This window comes from Lichenostomus cassidix, chromosome 7 (assembly GCF_008360975.1).
Source record: "Lichenostomus cassidix isolate B80296 chromosome 7, HeHo_3.0, whole genome shotgun sequence".
Taxonomy (NCBI): Eukaryota; Metazoa; Chordata; class Aves; order Passeriformes; family Meliphagidae; genus Lichenostomus; species Lichenostomus cassidix.
Window position 1 is genome coordinate 32,279,204 of NC_139488.1, and position 14,245 is coordinate 32,293,448.

The 14,245-nt window shown below is 42.0% G+C and overlaps 1 protein-coding gene across 3 annotated transcripts in view; it reads left to right on the plus strand.

Moving 5' to 3' along the window:
- The window catches only part of THSD7B (thrombospondin type 1 domain containing 7B), a 295,328-nt gene extending 281,502 nt beyond the window's left edge, over positions 1-13,826 (plus strand). For 2 of the 3 annotated variants that reach the window (XM_085067129.1, XM_085067128.1), the window contains exons 23-29: positions 4,383-4,542; positions 4,887-5,060; positions 5,149-5,244; positions 6,302-6,384; positions 7,335-7,527; positions 10,840-10,927; positions 12,676-13,826. In XM_085067129.1, the coding sequence (XP_084923255.1) occupies positions 4,383-4,542; positions 4,887-5,060; positions 5,149-5,244; positions 6,302-6,384; positions 7,335-7,527; positions 10,840-10,927; positions 12,676-12,757 (876 nt within the window). In that variant the 3' untranslated portion in view covers positions 12,758-13,826. Of the gene's footprint in view, positions 1-4,382; positions 4,543-4,886; positions 5,061-5,148; positions 5,245-6,301; positions 6,385-7,334; positions 7,528-10,839; positions 10,928-12,675 lie in introns of those variants that run through there. The other variant, XR_014853539.1, reaches the window with a different exon arrangement.
- The last annotated feature ends 419 nt before the right edge of the window (positions 13,827-14,245 follow it).

Genomic DNA, 14,245 nt, shown 5'->3' on the forward strand with positions numbered 1-14,245 from the left:
TTCTTCCCCTCTGTGCCTTTTCTTCTCTCCTTATCTGTTAGATCACATTTCCAATATTAAAACATATTAGTTGGTAACCCAGTTTAAGCAGAGGTGAATCTTTCACAGTGAGGTTTATCAGGCTTCTTAAATCTGGCTTTGGTGAGATGGAGGTAGAAGTGTGGTGGAAACGAGCCCTGTCTGGTCCCAGGGGACAGGACCTGTGCCAGATCTGTGGCTGCTTCTCCACATTATATCATGAAGAAGATTGAAGCCAATAATGCACATAAAGACACACATCCCTTGTGATTTCTGCTCTGCCAATGCCTTGAATACCCACATGGTTTCTCAGTGTGGTGGAGGGACGTGTAGTGAATATGTGAGTGGCACAATAAGTACCCAGAATTTTCCCAGGTTTTCGCAAGTGAAATATGGATTGTGACAGTCCAAGGTCAGAGAAACAGAAGTAGATTTATATTTTCTATGATCAACAACTCATTGCAACTAGTGATGTAGATGTGGTCCTTGTATGTGCTGCACTCAGCATGCATAACATATATATAACATACGTATAACATAAATAGAACAAAATGATGGCATCAGCTGATATTTTGTCCAGATAACATAAGCAGATTCAGTTAAACATCAGGGAAGAGACCTTCAACCATAGGAGCTAACACAGCTGATAAAAGAATTAGTAGGGAAGCTGAATTAAGGCCCTGGCTTACTCCAGCTAAATAACACATTGTGCAGATTAAAGTGTGCACATCCCCAACCCTGCTAAATTTCAGCTCAGAGCGAGTAATCACAGCCTTCCGTAACCCAGATACCATCCCTGCATTCAGTGAGTTAGAGCCTGCTTCTCTCCTTCAATTACCACAGAGCAGTTTCTCTACCCTTTGCTTTGTTTTGGAGAGAAGCCATTCTATTCATGTTCACTTCTCTTTAATGAGGTGCTTAGGAATTAAATGTAGTTCATAAATACAGGGTGATTTATTCCTGCGCTTTACCGGAAAAGAAGCTTAAGCCTGCGTTCTAAAGAAAGCTTTCAGAAGTCCTGTTTTCAAGGCTGCTTTGTGAAATAAGGTAAAAGCATCCTATGGTAAGGCCAAAATGCACAGTGTGAAAGTGTCTTCCTGTAATAATAGAAGCAGGACAATTAATTATAAGGCTAAAATATTTTTTCCTGGTATTATAACTGAGACTGCAATTCCTAGCTGTAGGAGGACTATTTTATGCCAAATTGACTTCATGTGAGTAATTAGAGGTGTCTGCATGTTTGGGAGGAGAGCCTGCTGTGTTCTGTGTTGCTGATTGTCACAAAATCAGAGTGTTGCTCTCCCAAGTAATTGCACACATCCCAGGCACACCTGGGGCAGCATGGGGCATTTCCCCTACATTCAGAGGGATGCAGAACTTGGGAACTGGTCAATACTTTCCATTTTAAAGGGTTACAGGACATTAATAATTTTTCTCCTAGAGCTGAAGTGGTTTACCCTGATTAGCTTAAAAAATAAAATAGCAGTGGCTGACACTGTTCATAATTTTTTCCATTAAGGGAATAGAAGTGGAGTAGCTAGGCATTATCAAACACGAGCTGGCTGACATTCCTAACAGCACTAAGAACCTTTCCTTTCTAACAGTTTTAAAAGCACTCCCTTAAATGTGATCATGCAACACTCCCTCATTAGAGAGACTTTTACGTGATTAAATGCTCATCAACCTGTGCAAGCATTGCCCAATCAGCTCTTTACCTAAAATAATTGTGAACACATGGACCCCAGTAAAAGCCAAAAAGGGAAAACTTTTCTTGAAGGCACATCTGGGTGAAACATCTCATTAGGGCTGTTACCTCCTGCCTTATTAGAGTGCTACAAGTGGGAAGTATCAGAGGGTGATGTGAGAGAAGGCTCTGGAGATGCTGCCTTTCATAAGTGTGGTGCTGAATCCCAGAGATTGCTGGCTGTCAGACACAGGAGGTGTAAACCTTCTCCTTATTTTCCCATCAGGGCGAGGAGGGTGAGAGGTGGAGGAGCACATTCACCCTGTATTTAGGAACCCCAGCATGGGTTCTGCATCCTCTGTAGGGTCAGGGTAGGAGTTTCTGCAGCCAAATGGCAGGAATCCCCTCTGGAAGTCTAATTCCCACATATTTCCAGCGAGGAGATCACGACTCAAGAGGCAAATCCTGGTTCTAGGCAAACCTCAGAGGATCACACCTTCCAAAGAAGAGCATTTACAATAGAGAATCGATTCTCTGTGTTTTGAATATGTGATTTTTCCTTGCCAGTTCTGTGATTAGCAGCTATTTCCTTGCATCCTCAGTGTGCCATTGCTGCCACAAACTTCCTCTGGTTCCACACCTATTAATTAGATCTTCAAATGTATAATTTTGGGGACAAGAATAAATTTGAAGATGATAGGGAAGTTAATGCAGTGCTCCTGCATTGCTTAAGACCTGTTCAAATATTCCAAAAAGCACCTCCTACTGTAAGTGACAGGGTGACATTTTATCTTCTAAGTGTATTCAATTGATTATAAAGACCCATTCCTGGTCTTAAAGGAAAGAAAGCAAGTGGAAACCACTGTCAAAAAGCATATCTTTATCTTTGGGATTTTTTTGAGAATTCGTGGGCTTGGTTTTTTTTATTCCAAACATTAGAAAGAATGAATGTAGCTCCAATATTATGTGATAGAAAAATGAAGAGTGTTGCCTGTGGCCTTTTATACTGGAAACTGTTGTGCTGAAAAGAATTATTGTTTTGACCTATTTATTTCTCAATATTCTTATTACTATTTATTTATTGATATGTACGTAGCTAATTTTATATTATCTGTAGAGGAAGAAGTATATTTTTGAAGACTTTTTTTGTCTTTTCCAGTCATTCTTTAAGTCACTTTGAACTGGAAATACTGCAGTTTGATTAGTGCCCATTCCCCCTGAGAATATTTTCTCATCATCTTCTGTTCCCACCAGCCATTTCTAAGCACTCTAACCCAGTGGACAGCTGCATGAGTTTTTCACACACCATTAATCTCAGACCACAACAGAAGTTTCAGCAGTGAAACAGTAATTTACAACAGTAAGTTACACACTGACTAAAGTGAAACACAGTGTTAAAAACTTGGAATCTGGGTAAATACTAATTTAGATAGTAAATCTACACTAATACTTCTTTGAGATGCTTTTGATTAGCTGCTACTGTAAATCCAGCTAGTTATGCTCTTACTTCCATTGTATTGTGGATCTGCAACAGAAGGGATGGAGAGAATGCAGAAGCTGCCAGGTGTGTGCAGGAGAGCCATTCTTGAGATTCCTGCTAGCAAACCTGCTGCTGGATGAATGCACTCAGTAGGAGCCATTCTGTTCTGCAGATGAAGTCCATTATTTTAAAAGAATCCACTGCCAAGAAATCCAAAGGAGCATTTCCCTGGGTTATCTAAAAGCAATGTTTCTTCCTTCTTCTTGAGTTTTGTTTACTGAATTTTGTAAAGTGCTGTTTCCACAAGGCTTCAGGTGCACATTCATAAGGCATCATGCAGGCATGAGGCACCTCAACAGCATCACAGCTCTTTATCTGATGAGAATGAAACAATTCCAACCTCTAGAAATAGCCTCAGTGCTTCGGCTCTCAGAGCATCCTCAGCCCTTGATCATACCTTTAGCCAAGCAATATTTTCTGATAAAGGAAGTCATCTGCAGTAGTTTGGAAGTCATTTCAGTAGTTTGGAATGTCTGGGTATTTCAGAACTGGGATGGTGAGCCTGGAGTGGCTCAGATGGAGCTTCCTTTTGGGGTTCAGTGCTGGCAGGTGATGGCTGACTCAGTTTTGGTAGAGTGTGTGACAGAGTTGGTGATCTCTCTGCGCTCCAGGTCTGGTCACTCCCTTTAGAGCATGGCACAGATAGCCCAGTGTGCAGTAAGGATTTCTGCTCTTGCAGGGTTTAAATCATGAGTGCTCTTCTTGGGCTGTATCATCAAAGGGTAGAGGAAATGTCTGTTCCTTATGGGCAGGCCCTGCTCTTGGCTTATTTAGAGAAGCCAAAAATGCTTGTGTTCACGTCACTGGGCATTAATTCAGAATCAGTAAATTCACTAGTTTGAGTAAAAGGCATGAAAGGCAGACTTCAAAGATGGTATTAATCCTTTATGGTACCCAGCTTTCCCCCAGCTTTGGTTAGGACACACTTTTCTGTGTGGCCCTGTCCCTGCCTCTGGGCTTCTGTAGAGAGGAGATCTCCATCTGTTTGGTCATAACTGGGGATAACTGGTCATAACTGGTCATAACTGCTGCAGACCAAATTTGTATCTTTGAAGACTTTTCATGTAGAATCTACAGAGTTTCTCTGTTATCAGCTAACACCAGTGATGTGTGCCTCTGTTCCCTTTCATCATCCCCTAGGGTGGACAGTGTGGAGATGGATTGCAAGTCCGCAACCTCACATGTGTAGTGCATGATGCATCAGCTTCTGCTCCATCCAAACCTGTGGAAAATGCATTATGTGGTGAGCTGCCATCGAAAGAAAGTGTGCTGCAGTTACCCTGCTCTGTGCCTTGCCCAGGTAAAGGCTTTGGGAGGTCACAATGAATTTTCTGCCTGTGGTAGCTGTCTGAGGTGGACATGCTCCCTTAGCGCTGAGTACTGTCAGCCCTTGTAGTACAAATCTGTGCTTCAGCAGATCAGGTAAATGCTCACACTGCTGTTTCTAGATCACCTGAGAAAGTCTTGCTTTGTTTTTTTAGAAAATGAGATACCCCATGAAGCAGAAAATCCAAATACTCTGTTACTACTGAGTGATATATCCTAGGGACATTTCACTATTAAAACTGTTGTATGCTTAGCTTGTCCTTATCCTTCAAGGCTAACTCTTCCTGAAAACCTGTGATTTCTTCTTTCAACGTGCAGGCGACTGCCACCTGACAGAGTGGTCAGAGTGGAGCTCCTGTGAGCTCACCTGCATCAATGGCAGGAGCTTTGAGAGCACCGGGCGCCAGTCTCGGTCCAGAGCCTTCATCGTCCAGTCTCCAGCAAACCAGGACAGCTGCTCGGGCCAGGAGATGGAAACACGGCCTTGCTCAGGTAGCTTGGCCACAGTGCTGCTCCTGCCTGTCAGGAGTTTATCCTGGGTGTGGTGCAAGGTGAAGAGTAACTGGTGTTGATGTTGCAGGAGGGATGTGTTATGATTACCTGTGGCAAACCAGCCTTTGGCGAGACAACGTGCGCACGGTGTGGTGCCAGCGCTCCGATGGGATCAATGTCACAGGTATGTCCCCAAACAGCCTCCACACTGCTCTGTTAAATGGCTCAACACAGGTTTTTCTGCCTCTGCATCTGTTGCTCAGAGGGAGTTGGGTGTCCTTCCTCGCTCTTCGAGAATTTCAGTTTGGTTTTGTGTGTAGGAAGGACAGGTGGGAGCTCACCAGCTTTGTTGTCAGCTCAACATCACACATGTATTACACAGGAGTTTTTGGGCTAATTGCCCTTACTATCAGGCTGGGAAAAATGAGTGCACACATACTGAAGGGCTGCCTGGACAGTTCAACCTTCCTGGGGCTGTGAAGAGCAGAAGAGAGCATCACACCCGTGCTACAGACCCCATCTTCTGTACCTCCTCTTCTTTTTCAAAACACAAGAGTCTCAGATCCCTCAAACTGTGAGATTCCTGCTGTTGCTGTGACCTACAAATTCTGCCTGTGCAGGATGAAAAGGGAAATTCATGGTCAGAACTTTGAAGGTGCATGAGAGATTGACAAAGGCAGTAGGGCTGCATATCCTTGGGATCTCTTTCAATATGCACAGGGTAAATGAGGAGAGAGTAGAAACGAAAATGCAGATGTTCATGTCTAGTTCTATTTATAATGACTAGTTAGGATAATAACAAAAATCTTATGTGCAAAGGTTGCCAAGTATTTGAGAACTCATTAACGTGTTTTTATACCTGTAGAAGCACAGGCTTCCCCAAGTGAGGATGGGCAGGGGCGTTATGTGGATTATGTCTTTTTATGTTGATAAGACATTAATGAGGACACAGAAGATCTGCATCTAATTCCCAATTCTGTCCCCAGCTTCCTATGTGACCAGTGGCAAATTGCTTAAATCTGTATATCTCTGTTCTCCATTAACAAGATGGGTATGATAATAATTCCCTGCCTTGTTAAGGCAAATTAATTAATGCGATGCCTACAGATATTATGCTAATGTGCTTAATAGACTAGTATTTAACTATATAAAATAAGCAGGCAAGCACTTACACTGTGGTGATCCAAGACAAAAACATTTTGAAACATGCCCTGGAAGACTGTTAGTATTTTCTTTTGCAGGAGGATGTCCTCTTCGGACAAAACCAGCTGAAGTCCGGCACTGCAGCCCGGCGTGCAGGAAACCCTTCTCCTACTGCACACAGGTAACTGCTCGCTGCAGAGCAGGCAAATTAGCACTGCGAGATCTAATCAATTCGATCGGATCTCAGGTTGCATTCCAGGACTTGGAGAAAGTTTAGTGTGTCCGTGGTACCACCTCGAGGAAGTTGTGGGAATTTCATCCTGGAAGGAAACGGTGAACCTGCACAGAAAGTGATGGAGAATTTATGTGGTGTTACTGGTCTGGGTTTGTTCTGTGGAGGGGTTTTGGGACCTCTTGGTTTAATTTTCATTGAATGCTGTTGTACTGTCCTGTAGAAAAGGGATTGTTTAAAACTTCTGTAAAATGACGAGATAAAAGAGCATCAATCACCTGTTTGGATCAAGAGTATCAGACCCTCAGACAGACATTTTAGATATAAGATAATTAGCAAAGAAAAACAATATAAAAAAGTTGTTTTAAATAGAAATCCAGAAAATGGAGTATCTATTTAGCAAACCACAGACTTCTAAGAAACCTCTTGAGGAAACTGCTGAGTGTGATCCAAGGTAGTAGATATTTGGTCATAAGAAAGCTCCAGTTTAGATAGCCCTGTGGAATACCAGAGTGGAAACACTTGAGGAGGGTTTGGGTCTGCAGGGGGATTGTTTTTGGTTTGTCTGTTCTATTGCCTAACAGGGTCAATGGGAAAATTGTTACTGACAAGAGGAGTTTGCCACAGATTCCTTTTACTAAGCCTGTTGGGATGAAAATGTTTCTATGTTGAACTTCTCTGTAATTACTGACTCTTTTTCAACCAATTCCCCAAATATATTTGGCTTTTCTGAACTGCAGTGGGCTTTGCAGGCACTCGTTCCTAGCTGGTTTGGTTTGTGGTGGTGAGGTTGAATGTGGGGTTAGAGCTTGCAGTTTGTTGCTCCTTTCCCCACAGTGTGCACTGTTCTGTGAGAGGGCACTGTTTGGTTTCATGCTGAATTCCCTTTTATCTGCCAGAGAGGAGTCTGCGGCTGTGAGAGAGGATACACGGAAGTAATGACATCAGATGGTTTCCTGGATTACTGCGTGAAGGTTCCAGGTTTAGAAGATAAGAAAGCTGATGTTAAGACCATTGCTGGAAAAAATAAACCTGTCAACTCCAAAATGCATGACATTTTCAAAGGATGGTCTATTCAACCTTTCAATCCAGGTGAAAAACTGAAATATGAATGGGATAGATTTTCTTTGCAACGTTTCTGTAGAAGAAAGGTGCAAGCTTTGTAGATCATAACATCAGAGATTGTGTCTGGGAGCTGCAGAGCGACCTCCCACTTTCCAGCTCATGTGCTGTCTTTCATGCCTTTGTGCCTGTGCAGAGGAATCACAATCTCTTATGCTGAGAGATAGCAAAGGCAGGATGAAGCAATAATGTTTTGCAAAATGCACTCATATGTGATTTGGGGGGATGTTTAGAACTATTATCTGATGATGTTTCTAGAGGTAATATGTTTGCACTAGGAAAGATATTGATCACTAGCGCTTCAGAAGTTGCAGAGCAGAAAGTGCTTAAGATTTCATTTAAGAAAACATTGGTTGTTTCTTGCTGTATTTCAAAAATATATGAAAAGAACAGGGTGAAAAGTGTAGAGTTTAGTCTTAAGTGTTGAAGCTGCAACATTAACAGTGTCCCACAAAGGCAGACAAGCTGCTGGGCTCAAGCTGCTCATCCCAGGATGATCTTTGACATCCACAGCATAAAATCCTTCCTAGATGGAACCATGGACTGGATATACCCAGACTGGTCCATTGTTGTAATTGCTGATTGCCATTTTGACTGTTGTATTCAAGATAAACTCATTCAAAACAAATTTCTTAAATGCTAAAAGGACTTACAAAATGGAAAGCAAATGTGTCAGGCACATCAGGTTCTACTGAAATGCATTTTTTCCCCTCACAAGAACAAATGGCAGTGCAGTTCTTCTCCCTCTTCTGGTACCTGACGTTGCATTTGTTTGCAATTAGTTTCTAATGAACACGAGACTTTAGAAAACATGTAGCGAAAGGTTCTGTTGGGGGATTCAGGGAGCCATAATTCTGTCTGATATATGTGATCACACTTTGAATGTTACATTTACATATTTGATTTGCAGACAGTGGTTAACCTTTGCGTTGACAGTCTCTGGGCTCACAGAGCTCAGTCCAAAGCCTTTTAAAGTTGGCTGCTTTTCTATCAAACCCTTCATGCTGTTCACCCACACAGTTCACCAGCAGTTTGAATCACAGGTTTGGGGTTAATTGCCTTTTTGTCAACATCCCTGGCCCTCTGTAGGCTGCCTTACTTGGGTGTCATCTCTTCAGCTGGTACCTCTATGGGGTTAGAAAAAGGGAGGGAAGTGCAGGTGGATGCTGCAGTCCTCTCTTTTTGAACCAGCATTTGAGTCTGCAGCCCTAAAAGCGTCTGGAGGGCTTTACCTCAGTGCAGCATCTGTGAGCCATCTCTTACCCAAGGTCTGCAACAGAAACAGTGACTAAGGGGCTTTTACAGAACGTGGTGTTGCTTAATTTTAGAGCAGAAATGTCATAGAAACAATATATGGGGAAGGAATAAAGGTGCTCCCTGTGTGCTAAGTGTATCACCAACCCCGTGGCATCCTGCAGTTAACTCCTCAGTCTGGATGTGCTCTTCAGACCCCAGCTCAAGGCTGGTGCTCTTCAAATAACTCCCCTTTGTCTAACTTCACGATAAAATGTGTAATTAGTCCCCTCAAAGAGGCTCTCAGGCTCTCTAGTCTGGGGTTTGCAGTAGCTGCTGCTGGCTGGGCCAGGAAACCACTGTTACCTACCAGCTCTGCTCTTGCTAGGTGAGAGCTCCCTGTGTGGATGGCATTTAACACCCTGCAGCACCACAGTCCTTGGCATTGTGTTGGTCAGTGAAAGTACTGTGTGTCTTCTCCAGCTCATCTGTGATTTCCCTTCCTGTTTAGAGTTTGGAACAGAAATTTTATTATGACTTAATGAGGCTAATTTTTTTGTTCTTCTAAATGCTCTACAGGAGTGCACAGAACTGATTTCAAATCAGGCTGTGTTTCTCCTCTCTTAACCACATTCTGAGAGGCCAGAGTTCAGGTACAGAAACTTTTCTTCAACTTGAAAGGCAATTTAAATAGCAGTGTTTAAATTGTCAGATGACACGGTCCAGTGCCTTTCTGCTGGGGATGGAGAGCAGAGCTGCCTCCATAGCAGACATGCTGTGATGCCTTTATGTGGCTGTGACAGTCCCTTTGCAGGACTGCTAAGTGTTTCTTGGCCATCTCCAGTTAAGAGGGCAACAAATTTTATACCTAGACTTCAGCAAAATAACCCAAACAAACCAACCCAGACCTGATGAACAGAGCTTTTCTCACATGGAAAATAATCTGCAAGTGTTTTGAGAAGCAGGGAAAATCTGTGAGAGGTGCTCAGCCTTGCCACGAAGCCTGGAAGAAAAATGAGAAAGAATGGGATCTGATTAAATGTGTTTCCCTTTGAAAAAATTTGTCATCCAAACATAAAATGAAAACCAGGCTCAGTGATTGTCCCTCTCACTTGACTGAATTTGAAATGGCCTCTGTCAAATCGTGTCTGTGGGCACAGCACAGGTTCCTGTTGCTGCCTCCAGTGTGTATTTGCAGCTCTGGTGATGTGAATCAGCTCAGACTGCTGCTGCATGGAAAAGTACCAAACCTGCTCCCTACAAGGAAAGCTGTCCAGCCAGAACAGAGCGAGGAACGGAAATATTGATCTTTCAAAAACTGCTGTTGTTATTAATGCAAAGCTGGTAATTAAGGACCTGTCCAAGGAAAGTGCTGAGAGACAAGGGAATGTTTGAACAGCCTCAAGCCCACATGTGCATGGAGGGGTTCCTGCAGAGCTCCTGGGTCACTGCAGCCCAAACAGCCCAAGCCAGAGCCTCACCTTGTCTTAAAGCCAACTCTCCTGCTCCTGTGGCCCAACCAGAAAGCTCTTTGCCAGCTTTATCCCTCTCACTAGTACAAAGTTATGCTTGTTTTTATTCTAAGTGGACTTTATTCCCATTTGTTGCCCAAGTGTTTCCCAGCTCTAAGCAGCTTGTCCACTTGCGCTTGCTGGTGTTTACCCCAAGTGACCCCAAAGTATTTATGGAGAACAATCCCATCCCTTCTCAGCCCTCAGCTAAACCCATCAGGTGTTGCCTGTGTGTGTCTGGGTCAGCTCAGCATTGAAGTGCCACTGCCAGAGCAGCCACTGGGGCTCCAGAGGGAATGTACCCCATTCCCTTTTCCATTAAAATTTTGTCTTTGAAATTATGGATTTTTTCAGAAATCTTCTTTGTTATCAAAAATATGGGATTTATGGGTTATTTCCAGCCAGTCCTTGCTGTGTTTACCATCAGTGATGCTACTAATTTATCTTTAATTGATCTCTTAAAATTTTGTGTATTTTAGAATAAAGTTTTTTATTCTCTCCTCTTCTACCTCTGTCCTTTTTCCTCATCCTCCACCAGATGGTAAACTGAAGATATGGGTATATGGAGTATCAGCTGGAGGGTTCTTCATCATCGTTTTCCTGATTTTTACATCATACCTGATGTGGTGAGTATGGCAATTCTTAAATAAAAACTAGTTTTCTTTTTTTTAAAGAATCCAAAATATATCACAACACTGCATTGCAGGGATTTAATGCTTTAATGCATTTAAAGCCTTAATGCTCAAGGCTTCAGGAAAGGATGGAGATTAGATTACCTAAGTGTATTCATTTGGCCCCTACCTCAGGGTAATTAAAACTCCCCAAATTGTAAATGTTAACAGACATTATTGTGAAGAAGTTTGGTGGCCATGCAGGGAAAGAATTCTTTTTGGTTATCAATAGGCCTTTATATTTATTCAGACTTCTGCTGGAATTAGAAAAGGGTTTTATTGTATTCTTCAAAAAAAGATAAAGTAAAACTGAAGAAAGGCAAGGAGAGTGATTGGAGCAAGGAGCTGGCTTCTGCTCAAGGAAGGACTAAATAGAATTGGGACATTCAGTTGAAAAATGATGTTTGATGTGGGAATACAATAGAGATCTATGAAATCATGAATGGGGGAGAAAAGGGTGCTAGGGGATTTTTATTTCCCACAATAAAAGAAGTAGGAGGCATCTGATGAAATGATCGTTTAAAATAAACAAAAGATATTATTTTTCACACAGTGCATTATTACCTCGTGAGCTTGCTGCTGCCAGGGACTGTGCATGCCAGGAAGATAAATGGATTCAGAGATGGCAGGAGAGTCCATGGGAGATTGGGTCTCTTGGTGTTAATTGTGGTTTTTTGGCTGCTCGCTACAGCTCAGAAAATCCCTAAATAGGTTTTTGCAGTGAATACATCAGGTGAAAACATGCCCTGTGTGTAAAGCTGCTCTCAGCAGCCATTGTTAAGGACAGGGAGCCTGCTCTGCACCTTTATTCCAGGGGGTCTCAGGTATTTTTTAGGGTGAGGGGTGTCTCCACCCACTCCAGCACATCCCGTGCTCAGGAAGGGCAGCTGAGCCTGGTGTGACAGAGCTCACCTTGCTCTCCCTGCTCTGAGAAAGGCACTGCCACTGATGCCTCTGGGAGGACAGGAAGAGAGAAGTGGGCAGCATCCATGTATCCTGCAATTCCCAAGGATTTGGCCTGAACTTACAACCATTCATGGTGCAAGCTGGCCCAAGCCCTGTCAGATCAGGACAGGCAACCCGAGAGTCACAGCTGTGGCCTGACAGCATCACTGTCCTCTGTCATCCAATATCAGTTTGTTCCCTCTCACTCTCTGTCTCTCTCTTGGGTTAAAAGCTCAAATAACAGCTTAGGAGCTGCAGCTCCCTTATTTTCCAAGCCATGTAGCTCCATTTCTCTGTGGCTTCACAGCAGAGGATACAGAGGATTTTTTAAATAACATTACACACTTCTCCATCACTTGGAGGCTGCTGAGGAAATGCATTTCTCAATAATAATTATTGTTGCTTCAACACCGTGCCAAAGAAAAAATGACAATATCCCACTCCCAGACAGCTCATGTTCCAATTTTTCTGCGAGGTGTTCCTCGTTTTGTCAGCTGTGAGAAGAGACAAGGAGAAGAATGAGCTTCATTTCCCCTGCAGATGGGGAGCACAGCTGGCTGCCCATTGCTGGCAGGCTGTGTGTCCATGTCACCCATGAGAGCACAACCAGAGGGGCTCTGTGGTGCCACCCACTTTGAGCATTCAATAGCCATGGTGGAATGGCTATTTCCATTTATTTAAAGGAAGTGTGGGTTTTGATGATGTTTGTGAGCTTGTTGCAGTTTGTAATTTTGTTTTCTGAAATGCTTTTCTTGCAGCAAAAAAACGAAGCAGCATCAAAGCCCTCCACCACAGCAGAAGCCTCTAACCTTGGCCTACGATGGAGACATTGATATGTAACATAAACAAGAAATCCAAATGTAGACATCGACTGCCTTAACTGCTTTCTTTTTTGGATCTCTGCGACTTCTCAGTTTTTTGAGGAATCTCCTGATGTATAATATCCTGGGCAGAACAGAAATATTGCAAGCTGAAAAATTTTGCCACCTCTTTATTAACAAAAAATGGAGTAAAAAACTTGGATCTTGTGAAACTTCTCTGAAGAGACCAGAAACTACATCTCTTCCTGTTGAATAATGGGAATTGGGAAAAAAAAAAAAGAAGAGGGAATCTACAGACATCAAAAGGAATTAGTTAAAAAAAAAGGCATGACAATCCCAAGGAAAATCTGACATTTACTGTAAATGACAAGTTTGACACAGCATCATTATGCACTATATTAGTGCAGGGTTCTTTATTCTTCACATACTTCAACAATGAGTTTTCTAGTGTTTACATTTCGTTCAAAGACTTTAAAACCAGATCATGTATTTTGAGAAATGCAAGGAAGAATGAGTTGAAGTGTCTGAAGTTATCAGGTTTTTTAAAGTTTCTTCCTTCTTATCCTGTTTTCTAGTCTGGAATATGATTTTGCTTCATTTCCACCTACAGGACAGAATAAAGATTGTTATGAAAAAGCATAGGTGGTTTCTTAACCAAGAATATTTTTTAAAGAGTTGAGTAGATTGGTGTTTTGATGAATGGCTAGAGGATTTGATTGTTTAAAAAGGATTTTAAATTAAATTAAACCATGTAGATACATTATGGCCAGTTTAAATTGTTATTCAGTTGAATTAAAACAAACTCTGCTTTTGTATTTAAATTTTCTTATCTGAAATATTTATAAATTCCTTTTTTTGAATTTAATTACCTGACCTCATTTAATATACATCAAACACAAATGCAGTTTGTAGAAGGTTTTGCTTTTTTAAATGTTTCAGAACCACTGAGAAGTTACATGTCGTAAAATTCTGGGAACATTTGAAGAGGGTAAGTGTTTATAATAGTGTGTGTTGCAAGTAAGAAAGTGCCATCTTGTGGTATTGACTTGTATTTATAAGCAAATAAAATGCTAAAGAGAGTGAGAAAATTGCTTCTAGTATGTTGAATTAAATGTGTGTAAACAACTGGTGTTATTAGTCATTTGCTGGGTCTGAGATTGGGCTTGGATTTCAAATTTCTCTGCCATTATTTTGTGCTGCAGTGATTAGTGAGGGAAAGATTACAGACAGGTACAAGTTGAGAGAATAATTGCAGGTCTGGAGAATGTTGGGTCTTATTTTCAACTCAATGCTGCTGCTTATTCCAATGATGAGAAGAGAAAAAGAATTGTTCCCAGCCCAGCACCTGTGTGGTCCTTCCCAATCCAAAGGTACCTGGAGCATCACAACAGATGGCTGTGACTGGAGTACAAGGCATTGCTTATCTTTTCATGTTGCTGTTCACAGCTTTGTAAAGTGTTCTGAGTGTTACAGTTTTATTGAAAAAATGATGGAATTGTAGATAGGT